The sequence below is a fragment of the Achroia grisella genome, unplaced genomic scaffold, assembly GCF_030625045.1.
Source record: "Achroia grisella isolate CSIRO2021 unplaced genomic scaffold, CSIRO_AGI_Agris_v1 utg702, whole genome shotgun sequence".
Taxonomy (NCBI): domain Eukaryota; kingdom Metazoa; phylum Arthropoda; class Insecta; order Lepidoptera; family Pyralidae; genus Achroia; species Achroia grisella.
In genome coordinates, this window is record NW_026712999.1 from 494,069 (window position 1) to 519,862 (window position 25,794).

At 32.6% G+C, this 25,794-nt stretch overlaps 1 protein-coding gene across 1 annotated transcript in view; it reads right to left on the bottom strand.

Moving 5' to 3' along the window:
* LOC131850173 (plectin-like) overlaps positions 1–25,794 on the bottom strand; it is a 65,763-nt gene that overhangs the window by 14,412 nt on the left and 25,557 nt on the right. Inside the window, exons 2-7 of the mRNA XM_059200346.1 lie at positions 9,015–9,164; positions 7,585–7,681; positions 7,344–7,399; positions 5,737–6,000; positions 4,290–4,457; positions 3,591–3,737 (exon numbers count right to left, since the gene is read on the bottom strand). Coding sequence (XP_059056329.1) covers positions 3,591–3,737; positions 4,290–4,457; positions 5,737–6,000; positions 7,344–7,399; positions 7,585–7,681; positions 9,015–9,164 — 882 coding nt within the window. The remainder of the gene's footprint in view (positions 1–3,590; positions 3,738–4,289; positions 4,458–5,736; positions 6,001–7,343; positions 7,400–7,584; positions 7,682–9,014; positions 9,165–25,794) is intronic.

The following is a 25,794-nucleotide window of genomic DNA, read 5'->3' on the forward strand; positions in this document are numbered from 1 at the left end:
TAGGGGAAGTAATTAGAGAGTGCAGCGAACTAGGATACTTTATTAGTTTACCGGCCGCGGCTTATACCTAATTCATTAAATTGGTATTTAATGCATTTAATAAATTAAATAACATTTTCTGTCTTTATCTCGTGTATTAAATTATAATCTTTATTAGTTACGAACTAAAATTTGTTATTAGCTTATCCGCTGGGGTTTGTATTTATATAATTAATTAATCGCTATTTAATGCATTAAATAAATTCAATAGTATTTTTTATCTTCATCTCGTGTATTAAATTATAATCTTTAGTAGTTACGAACTAAGATTTGTTATTAGTTTATCCGCTGCGGTTTGTATTTATATAATTAATTAAATCGCTATTTAATGCATTTAATAAATTCAATAATATTTTCTGTCTTTATCTTGTATATTGAATTAATTGAAATATAATATTATTAATTACGAACTATGATTCATTATTAGTTTATCAGCTGCGGCTTGTACAGAATTTATTAAATTGCTATTGAATGCATTTAATAAATTAAATAACATTTTCTGTCTTTATCACGTGTATTACATTAATTAAATTATGATGTATATTAATTTAGAACTAAGATTCGTTATTAGTTTATCTGTTTCGACTCATACAGAATTAATTAAAGTAGGTACTATTTAAGCATTAATAAAACTTGCTTTGTTTTTGAACGTTATTATATAATCTACATTGAAATGTTGTTACAATGAAATAAATAATCATAATTGTCTATGAAGTCTTTTATTGTGATTTTCGAAGTTGCGCTTGATTTCGGCTTATAAATATTGTTTGTTTTTACGGCTCTTTAAGACATTGAATATACGCAATTTTTTTTAAAATCATCTATACGAATAAAGAAAATTTCCTCGTTATAATTTTCCTTTAGATTTAAATGTTTGATGTTTTTCGTTTTGGCTGAATGTACATTCTGAATAGGGCGATAATATAAAAAATACTATTCAAAGGTTACTCATATTAAGTTTATTTAAATAAAGATTGTTTGTGCTTTCGTTTGAAAATTCAAATCACGTTATTTCGCTCTAGTTCACATAGGATATATGTGAATGAACAATTATCTCTATAATGGTTACTAATATATATTATAATAATAGATAGGTGACGATTGCCAGTAAAATTTATCGATATCGATAGTACCTGCATGTGATTTTACGATATCAAATGTCAATCCACTACATATATCCAATCCAATTTTCAGAGATAGCTAGAGGCTGTGTTATACTAACCATTAAAAATTGGTATCACTGTCACAAAGGAAAGATAGGACATATTTGCTCACTGTCAAATATTTAATCGCAAAATTTATCAAAAAGAAGAAAAAAAATTAAACGCAGGGTGCGTTCGACAGCTACATAGGAAGGGTTTGTATGAGAAAATAAAAGTGTTGATTTAACTATTTTCGTTACTACTTCTTCACGGACTTTTGCAAATATTTTCAACATAAAATTAATCAAAACAATGCAATTAATTCTTATAGGTAGGTACCTACATATATTGATATTATATAGAAGAATATTACTATATCTTAATATGAACTTGTGGATTCATATAAAATAAGTTTTAGATTGTTTTATTTTCCTTTTTTGAACTATTCTGATAGTCTATACGTCTTTACCGGTCGAATATAGAATAGAGATGAGTGTAGAAGACACTCTTGAAGAACAGCTGAAGATTGAAAGTGGTTAAATAGTTAGCATTCATGCATTCCTGCTTGATGGATATCTATGGCTGAGAGATCGAATCGTCGTAATTTCGATTCTCTTTGAAAAAGGACTGGGGATCGACTAGAGTTGGATTTGTGTAATTTTCTTTGAGATGCAAATATTCGTAATAATTTGGTAGTGTTGCTAAGCAAAATTTTAAACCATAATCACATCTAAATAAAAAATATATCTTCATCCCGGTGGTTCTAGGTGCAGATAGACAAAGTTAATTGTCGTGGAATATTTTGTAATATTCGTATATTAGTTGAGTTTTTAGCCCGTTTTCGATGTCAGGCAATATTTTTTTAAATTTTTAAATACTTTAATGAAATACATTATAAAATAATCATCATTTTAATAAACGTTATATATATTTATATGAATATTTAGAATTTATTTCATTAAGTTAATTCTATCTAATCAACGATAGGTGCAATAGGAAAATAATTATAGCAACATAATAAATTAACACAAAGCAAAAATAAATTATAATAAACAATAATAGTTACCTCTACAGAAATATATTACTATAATGTATCTAAATCACATTTAAAAATAACATAAAATAGAAATATAAAGATATTTAATACAGTCAAATGTTAATAGGAATAATTAAAAAAAATCCATTATATTGAGCGATATATTATTGATTAACCTTTATAAACAAAAGCCCAGAGAATATAATCTAGTCTATATATACTTAAAAGTGTGGAAATGCATGTGCATTCAAGTGGCAAAATATCGAATGTATCACTTAACCACCATGTACATTGTACATATATATAAACCATGTTATAATTTAATAATAATAATTTATGATATAATCTTAAATCTTCATGTAAGTAGTGATACATATACTATATATGTATATATATCTATACTAATAAGTAAGTAAGTAAGTAATGTACCCAAAAAGTTAGCACTGAAGATTTATTCTATTTTATTCTGATATGGAATAAAAAACCTCTACAATTTTTAAGTCGGTGAATTTATTATTATTTATTCAAATCTATCCCTACTGTCTAGTTTTGCTAGCTAGCTACTTAACTGGTATAATTTAAAAATGTTAATTTTATAGTTAAAATTTACATACATACAATGGAATCGATTTTTTTTCGAATATCTTATTTTATTTGTACACATTAATACTGTAAAAATAATTGTTAACATAATATCTTTTATTACTTTATAATTATTATTGTGATAATTACGTATCTTTTTAAATTCATTATAATTTCAATATCATTAGCATTAGAATTATCATTATCATTGATTATTTCAATCATCAGCATTTAATTCTATAATATTAGATTACATAACACGAAATATTCTTTGTATATGTAAATTAATAAAATGATTCTAATTCAGCTTTCATTATAATTAAATTTGGAATATTTTTAAATATTATTTTGCTAGAATTTTTTGTGAGATCTAAATAAATGGAATGTACATAGATCCAATATTACTTAACTTAGAGGAGATGGTTCCTATAAACATAAAGCTCGATACTCGACAACAAGATAAAAGATTATTTCTATACATTTCGTACATTTCCTTAATCATTGGTACAGATATTTTTCCATATTACGTTATTTTCCTTTCAGTCAACTTAAAAAATAGGAGTAGTTGAATTTGACTGCTTTTTTAACTTTTTTTTATTATATATCTAAGAACTTTTGTTTGCGTGAATAGATTTTAATTATATTTTTTTGTTACAAATAAAAATATAAATTCTAAGTGCTAATTGCTATTTATAGTTTAATTATTGGTACTGATAATTGCCTATAGCTCTAAGCCAAGCAACAATGAACTTTACTGTAGGTTTGTAAACACTGAGTACAACATTTTTTACCTTTCGCTGCAAAACGTTGATCTTGCGATCTTTGATCTCAGAATGGTCTCTGAGTTCTGCTAGCTCATGAGCAGCGGCCAGAGCAGCTGCTGTTTTCTTCTCCACTACTCTACTCTTTTCATCCAAGCGAGCTTTTAACTCTTCAACCTAGCAAGAAAACATTGTTAGAAAAAAAAACAATTTTAACAACAATAATATGGGAACATCTGAATTAATCAAATGATAGACAAGGTAGACATTATACAAAGGAGTCTGCATGGATATCTCTGTCTCACCTATTTCTATCACCAAGCAGTTAGCTTTGTAAACGGTATTTGAGTACATAGGTGAAGAAAGGCTATTAAACTATAAGGTATGGCATGATACTCAGGAATGGCAATGTAGAAGGTACCACAGACATCCCATCATGTATATAGGCGACAGTACCACTTAAGGGCTGTCAGCGTAATTGTGATTCACACAAAAAAAAAACTATAAAATTGCATTGAATCCTCTAAAATTCAAAGTAAAATTAAGATTCTAGTAAAATCTTTTCGATTGGATAGTAGTCAACAATTTATAAAGAAATTGATGAAAATGTGCATGAAATCACAAATTTACTAATGTTTAGTTCTAATAAAGACAAATAAGCCTTTCAAATTTAATTAATAAGATCGGCCGATACTAATGTACGATGTATAATTCATACAAATAACTAACGTCTGTTTGCAGCATGCTGTAATGCTCCTCCTTCGCGCAGAGGGACTCCTTCAGAACAGCTATGTGACGCTGGTAATCTTGGTGCTGTTCCTCCAGAGCTTTCATCTTCGCTGCCATCGCCAAAATCTCCTGATCTCTCCTCTGGATCTCCAGGCGAAACTCGTCCAACTGAACATCATTCCACCATCCATCCGAAAGTCGGTATAGAATTAGATCAATTCAAATGAACATTAATATAACAAAATGTATAACATCTCTCAACAATAACATGTAAAAACTATCTACTTAGGCAAAAGTGATGGCAGAAATGATATTGATGTTAAAAATTTAAATCTACTTAATAATACTGGGTTAGAAATGGTCGTTAGTAATACTGTTTAAATTTGTGATATTAGTACCGAAATATGAAAAGCGTCGCAAGCTTCATTATGTGTACTTCGTAAGGTAAGAAATGTTTCCAGCACTTTTGGTTTAATGACGATAATAAGTAACGGTGTCATGGAAGACATTTCAACATTCTCCCACATTATACCGCATGCAATAACATTATAATTATTAAATTTAATTGTCCTCTTAATATAATAATGGTACCGAATCACCATGACAATAAAATGGACACTTAGAGCTGGAAAACTTTCTATACTAAATACTAATAGTCAAAAGTTAGAAGAATTAATGTAGAATGTGTCGGTAGAAAGTTTTCCAGGCATTAATAACTAATAGTACCAAAGTTGGACAGTAAACATAGTCGATGCACGGGCGCCTATGTTGTGATACATTTACTACCGTTACTGTGAGAGAAACGGATGAAACATGGCGTCTACATGAAGAGGTCGGGTCGTGGTGAACTAGACTAGCTGATGACGGGTGTTGACGGGGTTGAAAGCTCGTACTGGACTATGAGTTGCGATCACACCGAAAGCACAACATGATCAAATCATAAAACTCGAAGGAATTTCACATAAACGTACTCGAAGATATCATTCGATGCATACGACCACAACAGTCTTTATTTAAACAGTCTCGATTAATCGTCAAATTTGGTGTCAACGTAATCAATCTCACATGTTTCATCTAATCGTACAATTACATCTAAATTTATATATTCGCTTCGTCTAAGGCCCTATTTAACAAAAATATTTCAATCGACATCTTTCAAGAATAGAATTCCTCTTATTTAATAAAAATAGCTTTAACAACGAACATATTTACATAAAAATATTACGAATCAACACAGCCGGTGGCGATTTCGGCTAAGTTCGGACTTAAAGCGAGAAATTGACACGGTAACTCGTCGGTGGAAGCGACGGAGTCACAGGGTGGTGGCACTATAGTAGGGCGAGAGCCGCGCGTGCGGAGCGCGCGGCGTGGGGCGCGGCAGCCGCGCGGGGGGCGCGCTCGTGCGCCCGTCCTTCATCACGCGGACGTCGTTCAGCAGAAAACTTACTTGTCTCTTGAAGGGAGGGTCGGCTTTATCGAAAAGCGAGGCGTGGGAGGGCGCGAGGGAGGGCGGCGGCGGCGACACGAGCGCGGCCAGCTCGCTCTCGAGCAACGCGACCTGCCTCTCCAGCGTGGCGATGCGCGCCTCCTTGGTCTCGAGCACGGCGGTGAGCGTGGCGCCCGCGCTGCCGCCGGGCAGGCCGGCCGCGGCCAGCGCGCGCTCCAGCTGCGTCTGCAGCGCCCGCAGCGTGTCTGCCGTCGCCTTGAGCTCCTGCCAGTCACGCGAGACGGTCAGCCGCCGCCGCCGCCCGCCGCCGCCGACGGCGGCTCTCAACATACAACCTACCTACAACAGGCGACGCGTCTCGTCCACGCCTCGCTGGGGCTGCTACTACTGGAGCCCGCCTCCCGCCAATTTACGGGGAGACCGCTAAGTCCGCGGTGGCACACGGTGGGCCTGGGCTTAAACAGCGCTTGACTATCGAATTGAGAGGATCATTTTTGAAAATATATCAGTATTAATTGTTCACATTTTAATATATAAATCTCGCTTCTAGATATAGAAGCGGTTAAAACTCAAATCGATATTGAGTAATTCCACCATTACAAATCCGATTGGCCTTATAAGGGAATAAATAACATAGTTGATCAAAATATAATAGATCAGCTTAACATTGATGTACATGGTTTACAAACATATACAAGAATTTGTACAATCAAACCAAGAGTGACGTCATGATATGAAAAACACACCCTTCGGTTGTATTATGATTGAATTGGCCATCTCATTGTAACTTGATGGTGAATCGTTGGGACACGGGCTCCAGATACGCGATCCTAGCAAACGATCCGATGTAATTATATCGGTGTCCTGAGTGGAGACGATTACTCGTCGGAACAACGGACGCAGCCCCAGATGTAGGCGGTACAAAATAAATTTTGCAGCTAATTAATGATTGCTCAACTGAATGTCCAATAACAAAATACGAGACGGTCTTCTCTAAGGTTCATGTGACGGGGACATGATGAGCCGCTAAACATGCAGTGTTGTGATCGATTTGTGTTCGTGTCTTTTTATTTCTGTGTATTTGAGCCGAATCAATAACGTTTACCAGATTAAATTTTGAACTTTGTTTTAGTTTGTACCACGTGTGAATGTAATATTATGTTAGAAAACGGAGAGAAGTGCTCGGGGAACAAGCTTGATAGTGTTATAGAGGCTCGATAGACCGTGGGAGTGAGAAGCAAGAGTCGTAAGAGTTGTGAAGGCACGTGGTTGGTCGTCACATACAAGGCAACGCGACAGTCACATTCGGCGTAAGTCAAATGAATGAAATGAAACTATCAAGTTTACAACTAATAGAAACAGTGACGATGATGAAGGTATCACAAAATAAAACGCCCATGTGGTTATAACACTAGTAATACATAAATATAAGGAAGCATTGAGACGTGCACAGCTACATAGCTACACAAACACACACTGAAGGAGATCTATACAACTAAAGCAAAGCCACCAATGGTCTGAAATATGGATATTCGCTTTGGAGACTATTGGGGGCGTTGCTGGATTTACACAACATGCAATACATTTATCTATGTCACAATAATTACCTGCTTTTGTGCCATCGCTTGCATTTGCTGAAACATCTGCCTTTCTTCTTCTTTGCCTGAAAACCGTCCTATCTTTTATTACTCCTACATTGTTAATATACTTTACTACTGTTTCAACTTCAGTCGTAATTTCATTAAGTTCTAAAATTATGTTTTCAAATTTAATTAGTAACACTGTACCGAACACAGAAATATAAACATTACAACATATAGTTCATTCATTAGTATGCAGTGAACATACCCATTCCTTTATTTTGCAGCATTTCAAGTAACTTTTTGATGCTCTCATCTCTCGCTTGCAGAGTCTGCTTTTGTGTTTCAATTCTCAACTCTAATTCCTGTATAAAAGAAATATAATACGGTATAGTTGTAAATTGAAATTTTCATAATGGGTAATACAATTAACATTCAAACCTTACTTGTATAACATGATGAATAAATTATATTTATTATATTAAATATAATTTATTCATCATGATATTATTGTTAGTGGTACGGTTTCTTTAGAAGAGAACAATATAGCTTTTCATTATGCCGCTAGTCAGATGGCTTGGTGTATAAGTTGAATTTATAATCATATTTTGTTGTTGCTATACTTTGTTTGCCCCTAGTCGCTAATGACTTAAACACAAGTACATGATATGAAATTTATTTTATTTATTTGCGTCAAATACGGTATAAGTATTAAAAAAAATATTACTGACATAATTCAGAATAGTCCAAATATATATGATTATTCACACTGTCATTGTCTAATTTACAACTCGACTAGACCCAAGGATCGTGAGTTCGAATCTGGCTTGTAAAAAAAAACTTCGTGTATCAATTTATTTCCGGTAATTTAATTTAAGAGACGGCGGTAATCTCTTTTGCAGCCACATTGGAATATATCCAACGAAGTTTGGTTATTGATGCCACAACTTCAACAATATCTCTGGCTACCACATCTGGGATACCAGTACGTGAAGATATATTAACTTGCAGCATTACTTTGGTTAAAGTTTACTGTAGTTAGTAAATTATCAAGTTGCACGCAACGTGGCAAACTTGTAAAATTGGCCGCAACCAAAGATGTTACAGAAATTTCAATTAATTCATGTTTTACTTTATATAGGCCATAAATTAATTGATTAATTACTTCTGATCAGGTGTACGATATTATAGGATTCAAAATACCTTAACAATTCATTTCTTAATATAGTCGATGTTACCCGGAGCTCTGCAAGCGTAGTGTCATTATTTTGGAAGAATTTTCAAATAAATGTGTAAGGAAGATACTTTTCCAAAGAATTACAAGTACCTACAAGTAATATTATGGAATAACTTCACGGCTATAATACTAGATGGGCTAGTTAGAGGTATTATCAACTGTCAATGTCAGGATGAACACAATTCTTAACAGTACCCAAATTTAGCTGGATATATTGATCCTGTTAGCACGGCGACCTACATAGACCTATCATGCTCGCCGTTTTTTTTTTTAAAGTTCGCTACTTAGGCCTGTCAGGGATAAGAATTGTAGGATATTTTTAGGAGCGACGGTTTTTATCTGCTCAGGGTATAGTGTATACTTTCCGAAGGTGATACTTCTCTTATGCATGAGTGGGCTACAAACTTCTTGCAATCTACTTTGGCGGTTGTAACAATCCCAAAAAAGGATCTCATTCTTACCTTAATGGTGTCCCTCAATATTGCGATCTCTCTCTGCAAGTGTTCATTCTCGGAGAATAGTGCTTCTAGTTGTTGTTGCAACTCTGGCGCCGGTTGTCGCATTCTCAAACGGAGTTCTTCTTCCAACTGACGGACGAGCATAGCTTGTTTCTGTAAATAAAAATATATTTTGTTAAACATTTTGAAACTCTTGTAATGTCGTTATTCTCTCAGTGTTTTATAGTAATAATAAGGAGATGAACAACATGAACAGCACTAAGGACATGATGTTATCATGTAACAAGCGTGATACCACTCATGCGTGATACCACCCTTTCTAGAGGACTAAGTTGTCAAACATCTTATTCTGTAATTTCACTGACAAATCGCATACAAACGAAACACAGCTTACAAAGCTACTTGGAGACAGAAATAGAAGACTGAGTTATCCACGCAGACGACTTTTTACAGTCTAGCTCTAGTAAAGTCAGTTCTTATATGAATAAAACAGTTACATTTTATTTAGTTCCCTTTACGCTACCCTATATTAAGTAACATTAATGAGAAAGACGAATTTTTTAATAATTGTTTGCCATTATTGAAACCGTGATAACAAAGGACTGATTTATTGATGAAATAAGTGAATTTTTAACATTCCAACATATGGCTCTGTGCCTAAATGTATTTATAATATTATTAGTAAAAAGTATTCTTAATTAACACTCAGCGCTATTCAATATGTTTATATCTATATTTATATGTGTAAAAAGCAATAGAATCAGAAAAAACAATAACAAATTAATCAATTTTGTAACACAAAATAATTTGAGGGACCTAAAGGGATCCCTTTTAATAATATATTTTAGTCATTATATTATATTCTTTAAGCTTTTTAATTTTAGGTTCTTAGTTGTACAATTAGGTTATGTAAATAAATTGATAATACATTCTCTTTTGATATCAGTATGGTTTATATAACCATTGGAACACGACGATCTCCTTCTCAAGTTAATATTATATTGAAAAAAAAAAACTCATCTGAATTATTGTAAATAAAACAAAATTACTTTATGGTCGCGCTTAAATGGAAACATAAATCAAAACCGCATGTCGGTTCATGTTAGTACAATAGCAAAACATATATGGCCGCCATGTTTGTATGTATAGGAATGTGGCCTGTTATTCGGAAAGAATTAGGGAGAGATTACAGTTATACAAATAAGCGGAGAAATATCACAGTTAGTGGTTAGGGTATTTTGACAACTGCACTATATTTCTTTGGATGTACTTATTTAATAGTTAGATACTTATAAAATTTAGGCCATGGTTCCGAATTAAAAAAATCTCCGATGTTTTTCATCGTTTCTTATAAACAGGTAATTTGTCAAGTGCATTATATTTCTTTGGATATACTTATTTAATTTCGCTAAATATATCAAAGTTCAATTCAGTCTACTTTAAGCTTTCTAATATATAAATTCCTCGTGTCACAATGTTTGTAACAAAACTCTTCTATAACGGCTTGACCGATTCTTCTCGTAAAATTTAGGCTTTGCTTCAGAATTGGAAATCTCTTTTTGATTTTAAACGTTTCTTGCAAACCATGTTGGTTAAAGTATCGACAATTTTTTTATATTATAAATTTCGTAATACCATTAAAACTGTATAACTGGAAACCCAATGGAATCTCTCTTAGTATTTCACCTCTACGTTTGTTTATAAATAAACGATGAAAAGTATTTAAATATTTTATTCTATATAGAAAAAGGTAATTTAATTTACACGTGCAAAGGTATATAGTTTTATAGTCACAGAGCACACGCGATATTATAGAGCGGTACAGAGCACTCACTCAGTGTTGCCAACCATATCGTATCATTTATTGGACGCATATAATAGTTTTTTAGTTACTTATTGACTTTTTTCATTTATATAGTACCAATGTACCACTTGTCTATTTGGACAGGGAATGGGCACCGTTTATTCTAAAGTACAGGACTTTTCCTATTCATATTATATTTAAAAAAAAATACTGTATTATGTATATTTCTTTCATAAATAAATAAAAAAAATCTACTTATCTTATTTCAAACGTTCCCACTGTAAGAGTCGTATAATACCTCATATATTATAGTCATAATTTCATAATATCACAGTGAAACTGCTTTCCGCTCCGCTTAATATACAAAGGTTGATACCCTAGCGACCCTTCCGCGTTCCCTTCGCCCTATTTTCTTCCTTAATTTCAATGGAATCGATACCTTCAAGGCCTACAATCGTTTGTGGTATCAAACATTCACAAATGAGATTTAATGATTTTAGTAATAACGAAACGCAGCTTTTTTATGAAAATTATGTTTTCGACTCATTTTAAATATTGGTTGTTTGTAATAATATACCTTAATGGCTATTATACTAGATAGGGTAGTCAGAGGCATTGTCAATTGTCGACTTCGTGGTGAACGGTACATTTGATACAGTTACTGTTTGCTTGGCATATTTTAGTCTCTCGGATTAATTTGAATTTGTTATACATTTTCCATTACCGGACAGTATTAGAAATAGAAGTAATAATTATTCTAATAAACTTAATATATGCACCTTCGAATAGTCTGTGTTGCTCTTTTAAATAAATGTTTTTCTAAGTATACATTAACAGGGGTTGGTCAATTAAAAATATAAATTGCGGCAATGATTTTTGTTGTATACCAGATTCGTTTTATGCCTCTTCTTCACAGCCTTTATGTCTTTTGGATGAAGGGTATAAGACAAGGCAGTGAAATTACAAGGTATGGCTTGCCATACTTGTGACAAGTCCTCATGTCAGTCCAATGCACGAAACACCACAATATAACTATAATATGATGTCTTTAGTGCTGTTTGTGTATAGGTTAGATTAGCCACCCGTCCTACTTTCCCAGGGCATGTCCTAGTTCTTGTCGGGACCTGTCCTGGTACGTCCTGAATAGTTTTTAAACAATGTTCTGGGTTTTCAATTGTTTAAATTCTTATTCATACTCTAAAATGTTGAAATACTTTCATTAAATATATGATTAACTATTGCAACTCTATTACTGTGTCGTTTTTAAATAAATTGTTCTGGTATTCCCAATATTCAACTCTGGTTTTTTACATTTAGGGTAGGCAACCCTAATTGATGGTGATATTTGCCACTTACCATCAAATGACCCGTTACATAAAAAAGCAATATAATTAAGGAATAGGAATGGAAAGGCTTCAGGAATGGTAAATATTGAGCGGTGGGGTATGGCGTGACTGGTAGCTGATAAGAACGGTCGATGATCGATGCAAGCGTTGTTAATTGATATTGTTGTACCTATTACATCAACGTGTGTTTGATAAAAAGTTGTTATATTGAATACTAACTGTCCCGCGCAATTTTGTCTTACATGTAACGTTATATTTCGTCCAATATACATAATATCTTTTTAAATTATAGCCCATGCGTTATTCTGTTAAGAATGAGTGAAGCCTATGTGTTATATATATTTTTTATAAACGTTTATTACTGTAAACTTTCGTTCAGATATTTCTGCGTGAAGGAGTAAGTGCATTAAGTTATAGAAAAAGTATCCGAATTGAAACTGAATTATAATTATTGTTATCTGTGAAATATCTGTGGTAAGATTTAAAAATATGCGGTTCTAGCTTAACCATTTCCTTCTTGGATGCATTGCCGACCAAGTAACAACTTATAAGAACGTTTTCATTATTTAAAACTCATTATGCGTAAATCCAAAATTCACTTTGTACAAAGTTATCTGCCTCTGTCTCACTTCGGTTATCATGCAAATTGCTTTGCATGATTGCAGCTTCAGGTGTGACAGAGTAATTACAGAATATAGAGGCATTATAACTTAGTTCTCTGGAATGGTAACGCATGAAGGGTATTATGAGGGTGAATAATAAAATTATCAATGTAGAGCCGATTGTGTATATTAGCAACAGTTGCCATTTGTGAGAAAGGGATTGTTAGTAACGTGGAGCAATAACCCCACTGCTAACAATATACAATGGAAGGGCATTGTTAGTAATGTGAGGTAGTCATGTCGGACCTCCACGTGGTTCCCCCGGGAAACCATCGTCCTAAATTCATGGTGAATTTTTTATTTTTAATCAATACCATACATCATCCCGGATATCAATTTCCAGGCTTACTACTGTTTTCATGGTGAATTTACCATGATGGGCTAACTGACCTGACCTCGTCTTATCATCCTCCACTGGTGCCCCGCCAGCGTTAACTGTTAGGCAGGTGCACCATTACATCTATCTATTTTCCATAAGAAAAAAACGATTGTCAATTATTATCAGGTCCGTCATCTTACATTCCAGTTAAAATTTAAAAAGATATTCTAAAATAAACTAATCTATATTTGCCGCCTTACCCTCTGAATGCGTTTCATAGCATGCATCGAGTCTACATTACACTCATGCTATAAAACGCGATTCAGATTATATAAAGTGATGGCGATTATAACTGTTCCAAGTACAGTCAGCCACTTATAAATCATAGCGCGATGAATAAAAATATTTAGTACTTTTCTAAATCAATTCATAGAACAAAGCCTCACTCACTAAACGATTACTTGAATGACAAATGTGCATAGCAATAGTATGCACGGGATTTTCATTTAATGTATAAGAATTTTAGAAAGGCCAAGGCCATGTTACTAAAAAGGTTGGGAACCACTGCTCTAATTATATAAGTACATATCAAGCTCCCAGCAATATTATTACAGATGTAGACAGAAGATGTCATAAAAAGTGTTTATTTTTACTTATTCCACAGTAAATTGAAAAATAACACAATATTTATTAACAGAATGTCTTTCAACATATTTATATAGCTGACTGTACCTGGTGCATACCACCAATAGAGGGAGGTAGAACACCTACTTCATGAGGCCGGTTGAATAACATGAGCTTGGTATGAATTTAAAAGCTTTTAGTAAACATAGTAACATTTACGTAGCCACAGTTCAGACTAATAACCGTACGTATCTATTAATTACTTTCCCCCCTTTGTCACACTTGATCACATTTCAATAGCTAACATTTCGTATTTCAATACTAAAATGTTGGAAACTTCTAGAAGAAATATTAGAAAGTTCGCGTTAAAAATCAAGAAACTGGCTTTCGTTTAATATGTAATAGTCTATCTATATAATAATACAATGTTTAAATGACAGACTGTCTCTCAATATATTTATGTAGCTGACTGTACCTAGTGCATACCAGCAAAAGAGGGAGGTAGGTAGAACACCCCTACTTCATGTGGCGTGTTGGATAAAACATGAGCTTGGTATGAAGTTAAAAGCATTCACTAAACATTTATGTAGCAATTTATGTAGCCACAGTTCAGACTAATAACGGTACGCATCTATAAATTACGTCAAACACGACTTCACGAATTCCCACTCTTTGTCACTCTTGGTCACATTTCAATAGTTAACATTTCGTGTCTTAATACTAAAATGTTGGAGACTTCTGGAAGAAATATTGCAAGGTTCTTGCAAAAAAACAACGCGAAGTTTGTGACTTCTCCAATACCTTATCACACGATGTCACAACCCCCCCCCCCCCCCCGCGCCCTAATTGTTACATAAATTACGGATGACCTCTTATAAAACCAAAACATTTACCATATTATTTAAAAAACCCACAGTGTGGCTTTATAAAGTCTTTCCGCGGGTTTGGAATACCCTCTGCACCTCTATGATGCACACTCCCCTCCCCTCCTACTCTTAGGTTGTAACGTAAATTACAGATGATCCATTATAAAATCGTGACATATATATATGATAATATTAAGTACGTGATAATATGTTTTCATATGTCTTTCAGCGGGTTCAAATCAATCAAATGAAATTAAAAATCATTTATTTATGTTACACATTGTAGCCGCTTATGAATGCAATTTTTTTTTATTATGTACTCGTATATTTTCTCTACTTTCTAAATATATAAATGTCATTAAAAATAAATAGTACATTAATCCCCCTAATCCATACATTTGTTGGTATTTCTTTATGATATTTATTTTTTTGTTTTCAGAAAACATTATACAGCAAAAATAAATTCTACCAAAAACATATAATTCCGTACGAATTCGTCGTATAATTGAAAGAAGTACAACACAATATTATCGAGCCATTAATAATCCCCTATTGGATTTAATGCTGAACAATAATATACATAGATGTACTCACAAGGGGGTTGCCCACCCCTACTGGGGGGTTTGTTGTGTCACGCCAGATAGATTTATATAACATGAGGTATTAGCTTTTGTTACGTATATCCTATTATTATACAGCGTTGAGGGATTAAACATACACATATAATACTAATATTATAAATTCGAAAGCTTGTCTGTCTGTTTATAATATTTTACTTCTAAACTGTTGAATAGATATATGAAAATACATATAATAGATTTTAATTAAAGATAACCCTGTACTATTAATACAGCGACATCTAGTTCCATGGTAAGCATTACTTGTGTTATGGGTACTAAACAACTGATATAAATAGTTCAATATTTTCCTTTTTTGTAAATACGTACATACACATACATAATATACATAATATATATATATAGAAAACAACCAGACTGATACAAACATTAATATTAATGAGTACAAATGTCTGTACCGTGCGAGGATCAAACCCGCGACCATCGGAAAAACCGGACGTAAATGCTATTATTTAAAGAATTAAAATTAAGTAATTATAGTATATTTAAGGGTAGAACCCTTAAATATAATACTGTAACGAAGCTTGGATTCGACAAGTGCATAATATACTTTTTTTAAATGTTTAATGACTACCTCATCTCGTAAACTTCTAAAAACATAACACGTAGAGCTTATTTTGCGCTCAATAATTTCGTATTTCCAGTTTACGTTACAGTCAATATACACTCCTAGAAATTTAACAAACATAGTGCCTGTGGTGACTAAAATGAGAATATATTTATTATATTGTATATATATGTTAGTCCTTAAGGTATGTACATATAATATGGGCCAATATTAATATAAATAATTACATAAATAAAAAGTACAATAATAAATATTTCAAATTACTCTCTAAGCTAAGAGTATCAGCTTGTCTAAAAAATTCAGATGACAGCTGACTGCTAGAATGGTAGTAGAGTGGGGGCCGCCGCCCGTTCTCTCGTGATATCGATTTTACGAGGTCTGTACTTTAAAATGGATTTACGCTACCTACTCGAGCATATTGTAGAGCTCGTTTCATATTGTATTTTTAGCGATCACAGAGTGAAGAGACGTTCTGTTATATTGCTAAATACATTATCAAGTCTATAAATTGTATATGCCTTTCTATAGTAGTGTAGAATCAAACTATAATATTTTATTAAATCAAATCAAATTTAACTTTCGTGATATAGATAGTAGGGAAAAAATGTTAATACAAAATCTTGACGGTCATAAGGAGCTTAAATATCCTATTTGAATAATTTATTTTTGATCTAATTTGTCAAATTTACTCTATTCAACGATCTGTAATGGTTAATATAATCTGGCAATTCTTTTGTGGACTCCCGCGATACAGATTCGCCTAGTGCGGGGTCCAATGTATAATCAGCTTTGTTTTAATTGGAAATTTCGAAATAAATAAATAAACTTATTATATTACAAATGACGATGCAATATAATATCATAAGATTTTGGAACTATCTTTTAAATTTTTTTTTAAGAAATATATATTGAATAACGCCTTACCTTACTCAAACGCCTTAAATTACTCTCTAAACGATTACTTAAAATAACTTGTATGACGTTAGTTGTTCACACAAGGACTCTTTTATTTATGTATGTTAGACATATACTTAAATGCTATATAATGTTTCAAGATTGAAACTGTCTTAAAAAATACGTAATACAAAAAAATATCAGTTCACTTTCTTTCAACTGAAGTTGTTAATAGGGATAAGAGATAAAACATATGACATGCACAAGAGTCGAGAAGAGACTATAGAATAACTCAATCTACAATCCAGCCTTTAATACATAATTAAAACATAAAAACCAATACCTAAAGTTTTAGATTCAAACTTACGACAATAGGATATAAAACAACTTTACTGTTGACATAATGCCAAAAATTTAATTTAATATCTACTGTAAACAAAGTTGTCATTTCAAATTGCTTTAAATTCCAGATATACGTCAGAACATCTTTTCATATAACCTTAACTATGTAGGGATGATAAGAGGTATTCAAACATAGATCATAAAGCGAAAACATAACGTCGAAATTCGAATGTGATGCCTTAAGTGGCAACTTGTACGTGAATGGCCTACTCAACGTGCTGGCAGCCTAGAAAATATGGCGGCGCTGCTGTCATAATATTCCCGGGAAAATGTTTTTCTGGAAATGCTTAGTGCCTACATGACATTTCTATGATTCTAATATCCGCATAGCAATTTTATTTCGCGGCGTTTAGTCCACGCGAATTTTTCAGCACAATTATGTAGATGCAGATATTTTCGCGCGGTTTTTCTTCCATAGATGGTATATTATCATAATAATATGTATAACTTGGAAGAAACTAGTAGTAGATTTCTTATCAGCAAAGTCAGGTTTTTAATCTCAGAGACAAAATAGACAGTTAGTTACAAATACCAAGTTTTCAATTAATATTAGATCTACAATCTATACCTACGATACCGATTTGTGAAATCAGAACGTTTATTATAGACTCTTAGTTGTATAAAAATAACCTATACACCCACACAGTCTTTTCCCTACAATGTGTATCAATAGTTAGTCATAAAAAATATAATCAACGAAGTTCATTATAGACAATGAAGTTACTGCGAACAAACTTTGTAGAACAGTAATTACCTCTAAAGTTTAAACTACCAGTATCATTGGACATTTTATTAATTACTACTCAGTAATTAACGCTTATGACCGACTGCAACGAGGGGCGTACGTTTGGCGGAAGCATAATTGTTTAATTAATTACATTTGTAAGCCAAACATGTGGAGTGGAGGTGAATCCATTTCATATCCAAATACTAGGGCAGCATGAAATCTCTGGAGGTTACGAGAGGTCATCGCCACCTGCCAGCAGATGGATATTGCGGCGCGATTTCATTGATCCGCTCAGTGCCAACTGGAAATAGTGCATTTGTAACCACAATGACGTGTAGAGGTGGATCCATTTCACATCCAAGTACTAGGGCATCATAAAATCTCTGGAGGTTACGCTACGCGAGGTCATCGCCACCCGCCAGTAGATGGCAGTCGCGGCGCGGTTTCATTGATCCGTTCAGTTTGGGCGACTGGAAATAGTAATGTTACGTAACACGACCGAGGTCATTGAGTCCCTATATTTTTTTAAACTAGTAACCCGCCCCGGCTTTGTGCGCATTAATTTAATTTAAGAATGTAATTTCTTTAAATATAATAAAATCGATGTTTGCCTCTAACAATGTAGCTTTTTATAGGTGAAAGATTTATTAACATATTTGGTATAGTAGTAATAATCCAGCTCCTTGTTATAAAATGTCGAACTGTTGAAACTTCCCTTATTGGTGGTAAAGGGATTGTTAGTGGACTAATAACTAGCAATGTATCATAACTCCACCGTACGTCCACGCGGCTCTCCCTGGAAACGTTCGTGGTAAATTCACATTTGCTAAGATCCTCCACTGGTGCCCTGTCAGTGTATACCACTAGCTCAGGCGGTTGCATCATTCCATTATCATCTCTAAAAAAACCCCTATTAACGTGTGACCTAACCTGATTATAAAATTTCTCTATTTAAACGGTACATTATTACAGACTTACATATAATATATATTATTTTAATACCTATACATAAAACTTTCAAAGTTATGAACAACCGTGCGAAGCCGGGGCGGGCACTAGTCTTGTTAATAAACAAGCATACGGAAAATAAAATATTTCCTTTTCCCATATTCCTCCGAAACGGTTTGACCGATTTTTATGAAATTTATTATGCATATTCAGTAGATCTGAGAATTGGTTACTATCTATTTTTCATACCCCTAAGTGATAAGTGTCCATCCCTAACATTTATTTTTTATGATTCAAACTATTTTTTTAAATTTTTTATGTGGCATTAAAAAATAAATACAACCCTTAATTTTAACCCTTCAACCCCTATTTTTTAATAGCGATATTAGTGCTTAAATTTATATGGCAAAACAACGTTTACCGGGACAGCTAGTATTAGTATAGATATAAAAATTATGTGGAACGGAAATGGAATGTTGTGGTGTATTTTTGTAGTAGAGACGACATCCAGTTATTATTGGAGCGACTGTGTTTTATAAACATTCATTAAGCTATACGGAATGCCCTCACAAGAATCGAATCTCATACCTAATCTGCGTGTCACAAAAATATCCACTTTAAAACAAAACATTAAAGTAGATTTTCTGAAATTTGTAATCTTGGAGTTAATATACTTTGTTATTAAGCGTCCTCGCTAATTATGTATGATGTATAATGTTTAAGAGAAGTATGACGCCTCTCACATTATCACATAAAATATCGACTTTAACACAAATGCATAAAGTGAATTTTCCGAAATTTGTAATATTTGAGTTAATATATTTTATTATTAAGCGTGCTCTGTATTTATGACCTACAAATGTTTTAGAAAAGTATGACGCGTGTCACAACATCACATAGGAATATGGACTTTAAAGCAAATGTATAAAGTGGATTTACCGAAATTTATAATATTTGAGTTAATATATTTTATTATTAAGCGTGCTGTGTATTTATATAGCCTACAAATATTTTAGAAAAGTATGACGCGTGTCACAATCTCATATCAAAATATCGACTTTAATACAAATGAATATTATTTTCCAATGAATATATTTTTTTATTTATATTGATTTTCCGACATTCGTAATCTTCTAGTTAATGCGTTTTATTAGGCGTAATGACCAAAAAACGTTTTAATAAAGCATGACTAGAAATGGCCTGTGACTTCAGTATACAAACTGAAATAAAAAAATATACAAGTTTTGAATGAAGAATATTATAAGGAATCCATTTTCTTTATCATAATATCTAATCATGGGGGGAAGAAGATTGTTAGTAATGTGGATTTCTTAAGTCCACGTTACTAGCAATGTACCATGTCAATTTAACATCCACGTGGTTCCCCATAGAAACCATCGTGACAAATTCCTGGTGAATTTGTCAAGATGGGCTAACTGACCTGACCTCATGCTCATCTTATCGTCCGCCACTAGTACTTCGCCATATGCTGGCGAACCGTTAGCGCAGGCGGGAGCACCATTCCATTACCATCCATCATAAAAAATATCTAATCATATGATAAAATCGTAAATGTTATGTAAATTTACGATTTTAGTCTGTCTGTGTGTAAAAATTTAACTTAAAAACGGTTGGAATTATTTAGAAATCACATTACACATCCCAGATTATTCCTTTGTTTATTGTTTATTTGTCTTTTATGTACTTTAATTGGTATGGAAATAGGCTGTCGGCCTATCTGAAGGTAAGCGATAATCGTAGCCGTAATAATCACCATCTGCTTCTTCCTTATCGCATTTATTTATCGGCGTAATATGTTTTTCTCTTTCATTCATCCCTCATCGCACTCATCTGGTAATTTACTCCCTTTCTTACTATATCATCTTCCACACAGTCCATCCATATCGGCCTTCTTCTGCTCTTATTACCAAATGTACAGTCGTTTTAAAACAAGCTGATTTACGTAAGTGTATGAGAAATCTTAACTCACAGAATACTCAAGATTTTTTTAAATGAGGATTATGATGTCTTTTCATTTATCCTGTAATTTTTCTGCCTTATCTCATCCTTCAATATAAAGTTATGGGTACTAGACAACTGATAAAAATACTTATATACTTTTTTTTGTAAATACATACATAACATATATAGGAAACACCAAGACCGACACAAATAATCATTCTCATGAATACAAAATATCAGTGTCGTACCAGGAATCGAAATCGCGACCATCGGAAGTAAAGCGGTGTGCTAAACCGCTAGAACACCGAGAGAAAAAAATAAAAAGTGAAATAGTTGTCCAGATAAGTAATATTAATATACAATAAAATTGTTGTGTACGATTATGGTTCCTAGATAGAGTGTAAGTTAGTTATGCACAATTAATTCAAAATTAATATAAATATATACTACGCTATAGAAATTGAATGAGTACGTATTCTTTTCACGCTTCAATAGGATAGTTTCTTGTTACACTTTGTCGGTCTTCATATCATCTACTGTATTATATATCGTAACTGATATTGTTAGCAACTGCTAACAATATCAGTTGTAATAGATTTAAAGCAATATCTAGTTCCAAGCTAAACACAGTTTGTGTTATGGGCACTGGATAACTGCTATAAATACTTAAATATATTAATTGAGAGAGACTTTATAAAAAGTCTAACTTCGTAGAACCAAACATATTTTGTTCAATATTCTAAACCCACAAAAAAAGTTAAAGGTGCAAATTTCGTATTTTCTTTTCTTTTTTTTTGATGGAAAATCTTGCTAATTCCGCCAATAAATTATCACTCACGGAGAGAAGTTATTGAGATATTTGGAACATGACTACCCACTAAAAACCATACGATATACCACAAAGTCCAAATCATCTGCACGTCCTATTACATATTATAGCTAAGTTAGGCTCCTTCTTGTTAACATGGCTTATTTCAAGAGAGCATATTCCCTAACGTAGTAGGGATATATTAAATAAATTGTTCTATGAATAAGACAAATGAATATCAGCTATAAGCCCTTTGTATGTAAGGGCAGTATTAATACTCGAGTTGTACCTTTAGGTAGTATAATTTATTACTAGTTACAGAAATAAAAAGGTATATAGAATGAAGTAGAGTAATTTACAATATAGAATACAATAAACCAGTATGTCTGTAAAATAGGTCTTGTAATAGTCTATTTTATTTTCCCGCGGAAACGAAAAGTGCCACAGATTCATAATGTGACTCGGCGCGTAGCCATAGTAGCTTTACGAGCACGTCATAGCTGTATGTGCTGTTACTCGTAGTATTAAATTAATATTCTCGAAACCATCAGCATCCATCAATTCCCTATGTAACAACAAGATCGAGCTGCCTAATACTAAATTTTATTACCATCTAAAAAAATATTGTATGAAAACACAATTGACTTATACTAACTTTCCTGAGCCCATCCCGCGGCGCCCACGTAACTATCCTAAATAAACATGGACGGTAATATGTAGAAAAAGAAAACATTTACTATTTTTTTATCTATGGTAATATAGGAAATACATGCCAAATATTTAATAATATTATATTAGTGGTCATCTTTATTAATATTTAGAGAATATTATTGTTTCCATTTAGCGTGTAATTTTCCTTCCTTCATTCCTGTAATTTGTAAATCAATATTTGCCACTATAAACAATTGTTTACGAGAATGTCAAACATATAACAAATATATTTTAAATATGTAACTATATTGTTATTTTCTTTGAAAGAATTTTGTTAATTTCATTTTAAATCACATAATTTGAAATTTAAAATACTTAATTATTTTTTATGAGTTTCTAGAAAGTTTATTTATTTATTTATTTATTTATTTTAGGTAATCAACAGCTTATACAATTTATAGACAATATATAGTATTACTTAGTTAGTAAAGCCAATAACAGATACCTCATGAATTTATCTTTAATATTAAAGTTACATTTAAATTGGTTATATAAAACAATACAGTTACACACTTAAACATTTAAACAGGTCAGAACCAAAGATAAAGAACAGGTAAGGATAAGTATAATTAGTAAATCACGTTACAATATAATGCATAAAGTCATCCATATGTACGTACTGTATGTGTATAAAAATGTGTTTCTCTGTCAGCTAAAAAGTATCATCTTGACATTCTGAGTGCTTGCTATAAATATTTGTTACTAATAGGTGGAAAACATTACGGACGTTCAATTGACGGGTTTTCAAGTTCTCTACTGAACAATAAGTTTTGAACATGTTTTTTAAATAGTGGTTTTTTAAAACGAAAAAGGTCTAAATCCGAAAAGTAGTTATTGTACATGTAACTTAATCTAGTGATAGTTTCGTTACGAGTGTAATTCCTGCGGTAAGGTGGAGTATACAGAAATTTTGTATGTCGCGTACGTTGTTTTGGCGTGAATATGCCTAGACTATCAAGCAATTCCGGACAATTAATGTGTGAATTCACTATATCATATAAGAGCGTCATATCTAGCATTACACGTCTATTTTCCAATGAAAGCATTTCATGTTTTTTACAACTATCTACGTATGAGGAAGAAGACGTAAAAGATCTGTAGTTAAGAAATTTCATAAACTTATTCTGCACGGATTCGATTTGATCCTTATATTTTTGGTAATGGGGAGACCAGACGACGGAACCAAATTCGAGGACGCTTCTAACATATGCAAAGTATACACTCTTGATGCATGAAGGATTTCGAAAAGATGAGCAAATTCTCATAATAAAGCCAAGACATTTGTATGCCTTAGTAGTAATAATATCAATATGATGATCAAACGTAAATTTCGTATCGAAATTTACACCAAGATCTCGAACAATATCAACCCTTGTAAGTCTGGTACCAGCTATTGTGTAGGTATTTAATATTGGGTTGCGTTTTTTTGTAAAAGAGATAACTTGACATTTGTTAATGTTAATAGTAACGCGATTTCTTTCATAAAATGTAGTTAAATAATCGAGATCATATTGTAGTTTTAAGGAATCTGCGTTGCTTTTAACTCTAAGAAAAATTTTTGTGTCGTCAGCATACATTAAAAATTTCGAGTGTTTAAGGTATGAATATATGTCATACAAGTAGACGTTATAGAATAAGGGCCCTAAATGAGATCCCTGAGGCACACCAGAAGTAACATTTATAAAATCTGATCTATGTCCGCCAACAACGACTGCCTGCGACCTATTTTCAAGATAGGATTTGATCCAACGCAATAAATCTCCGTGTATTCCAAGTTTGTACAATTTAGATAACAATATATAATGATCCACGCGATCAAAGGCTTTTTCAAAGTCCGTGTATACTACGTCGACCTGGTAACCATCTTCCATACTTTCCCGAATATATTTAGCAAACAGGGTTAAGTTGGTAGTAGTAGAACGGCCCTTAAGAAATCCGTGCTGTTCAGACGGAATGCCACTAGCTAACACTGGGTAAATTTTTGGATAAACCGCTTTTTCGAAGGTCTTACTAAATATATTTAGTATAGAAATTGGTCTATAGTTTTCTATTTTTGACTTAAGTCCTTTTTTATGTATCGGTACTATTTTCGCTCTCTTCCATATTTCTGGAAAAATACTGGCTTGAAGTGATTTGTTGAATAATTTAGTTAAAGGATAAGTTATTGAATGTGAGCAATTTATTATAAGTTGTGCCTATTTTAACAAAACCTTTTTAAAAACCATTTGTGTGTCATTTGATCTAACTTAAACAATTAGATAGTTTTTATCACAGATAAGAGAATATTACAGTTTTATTATCAATTCGATATTAGAAGTTCTGTTCGGGTCAGATACAATCCAAATTACACCCTAATCGATTGTTCAATAGAGAACCATTTTACAATGTGTTTGCGTGCTTTATTTATTATTTTGCTATTGCCGCCCTAAATTACCCTTTCCCAAATCGATGTCAGCATTCGAGTTGTTATATCGATTTTATGTCTCTTTTATAACTAGGTAATCGATTACATTATTTGAAATTCGACGGTAAAATGGCCAAGTATAACAACGCTACTAAAATGTCGCTACGTTATATTGGGTTTCCATCAATTTCGTTTTATGTAGCCTACAATTTTTAACAACTTTAAATAAAGAGGTTCTTTGTTCAGTTCGATTTTTTTAAGTATTTGTTATACCAAGACAACAATATAAGAATTCTAACAACAACAGACAAAAAATGATATTCTATTAAATTGGTCTTATCAAAATATCTTATAAATCGGTACTATGATTGTTAAAACAAAACCTAGCCATGTTTTCAAACGATTGCAGTTGAATTTTTTATGGTAGCAAATATAATTTAAACTTCATAGAACTTTGACTGTATACTTGCAGGAATTTGTTTAGTTTTTTAACTACATGGTGATTTAAAATGCCTGCTAAACTAATCTGTATAAATGATATATTCAGATAAGTATCAGATATGCAGCTATAGGAAAATCTTTACTTTATTATTACATTCTTCATAACTTTCAATATTTATCTATTTTAAGAAAGTTTATATCTTTGTAACTTCCGATTTTTATTTATTTTAAGAAAGTTTATTAAATTTTGAGATGCATAAATGTCATCTGTGTGAGCTACGTTATTCAGTTTCACCTATTTCAGGGTCCTCATTACGGGCATGACCACAACACAAGCTCTGCTTAGCTTGGGACTAGATGTCGCTGTGTGAATTGTCCTGGGTTATTATTATTGTAATAATTTTGTATTGGTTTAAATAAATTGTTTAATTCTTTAAAATTTCCATTACAATTACTAAAAAAATTTGTCGAAGAAAATGTATTAAAATTTTGTTCTACACCCAGTGTGTTTATATTTTAATCGTGACATTTCCTTGCTCTAGTATGTACTGTCACTAACAGTTTCCGTAATACATAATGGGGTGGTGGCTCGGTGATATTGTCATTTACTTGTACGACGCCGTTTAAGTATATGTACCCTTTGTTCACGGCCCGTTCTC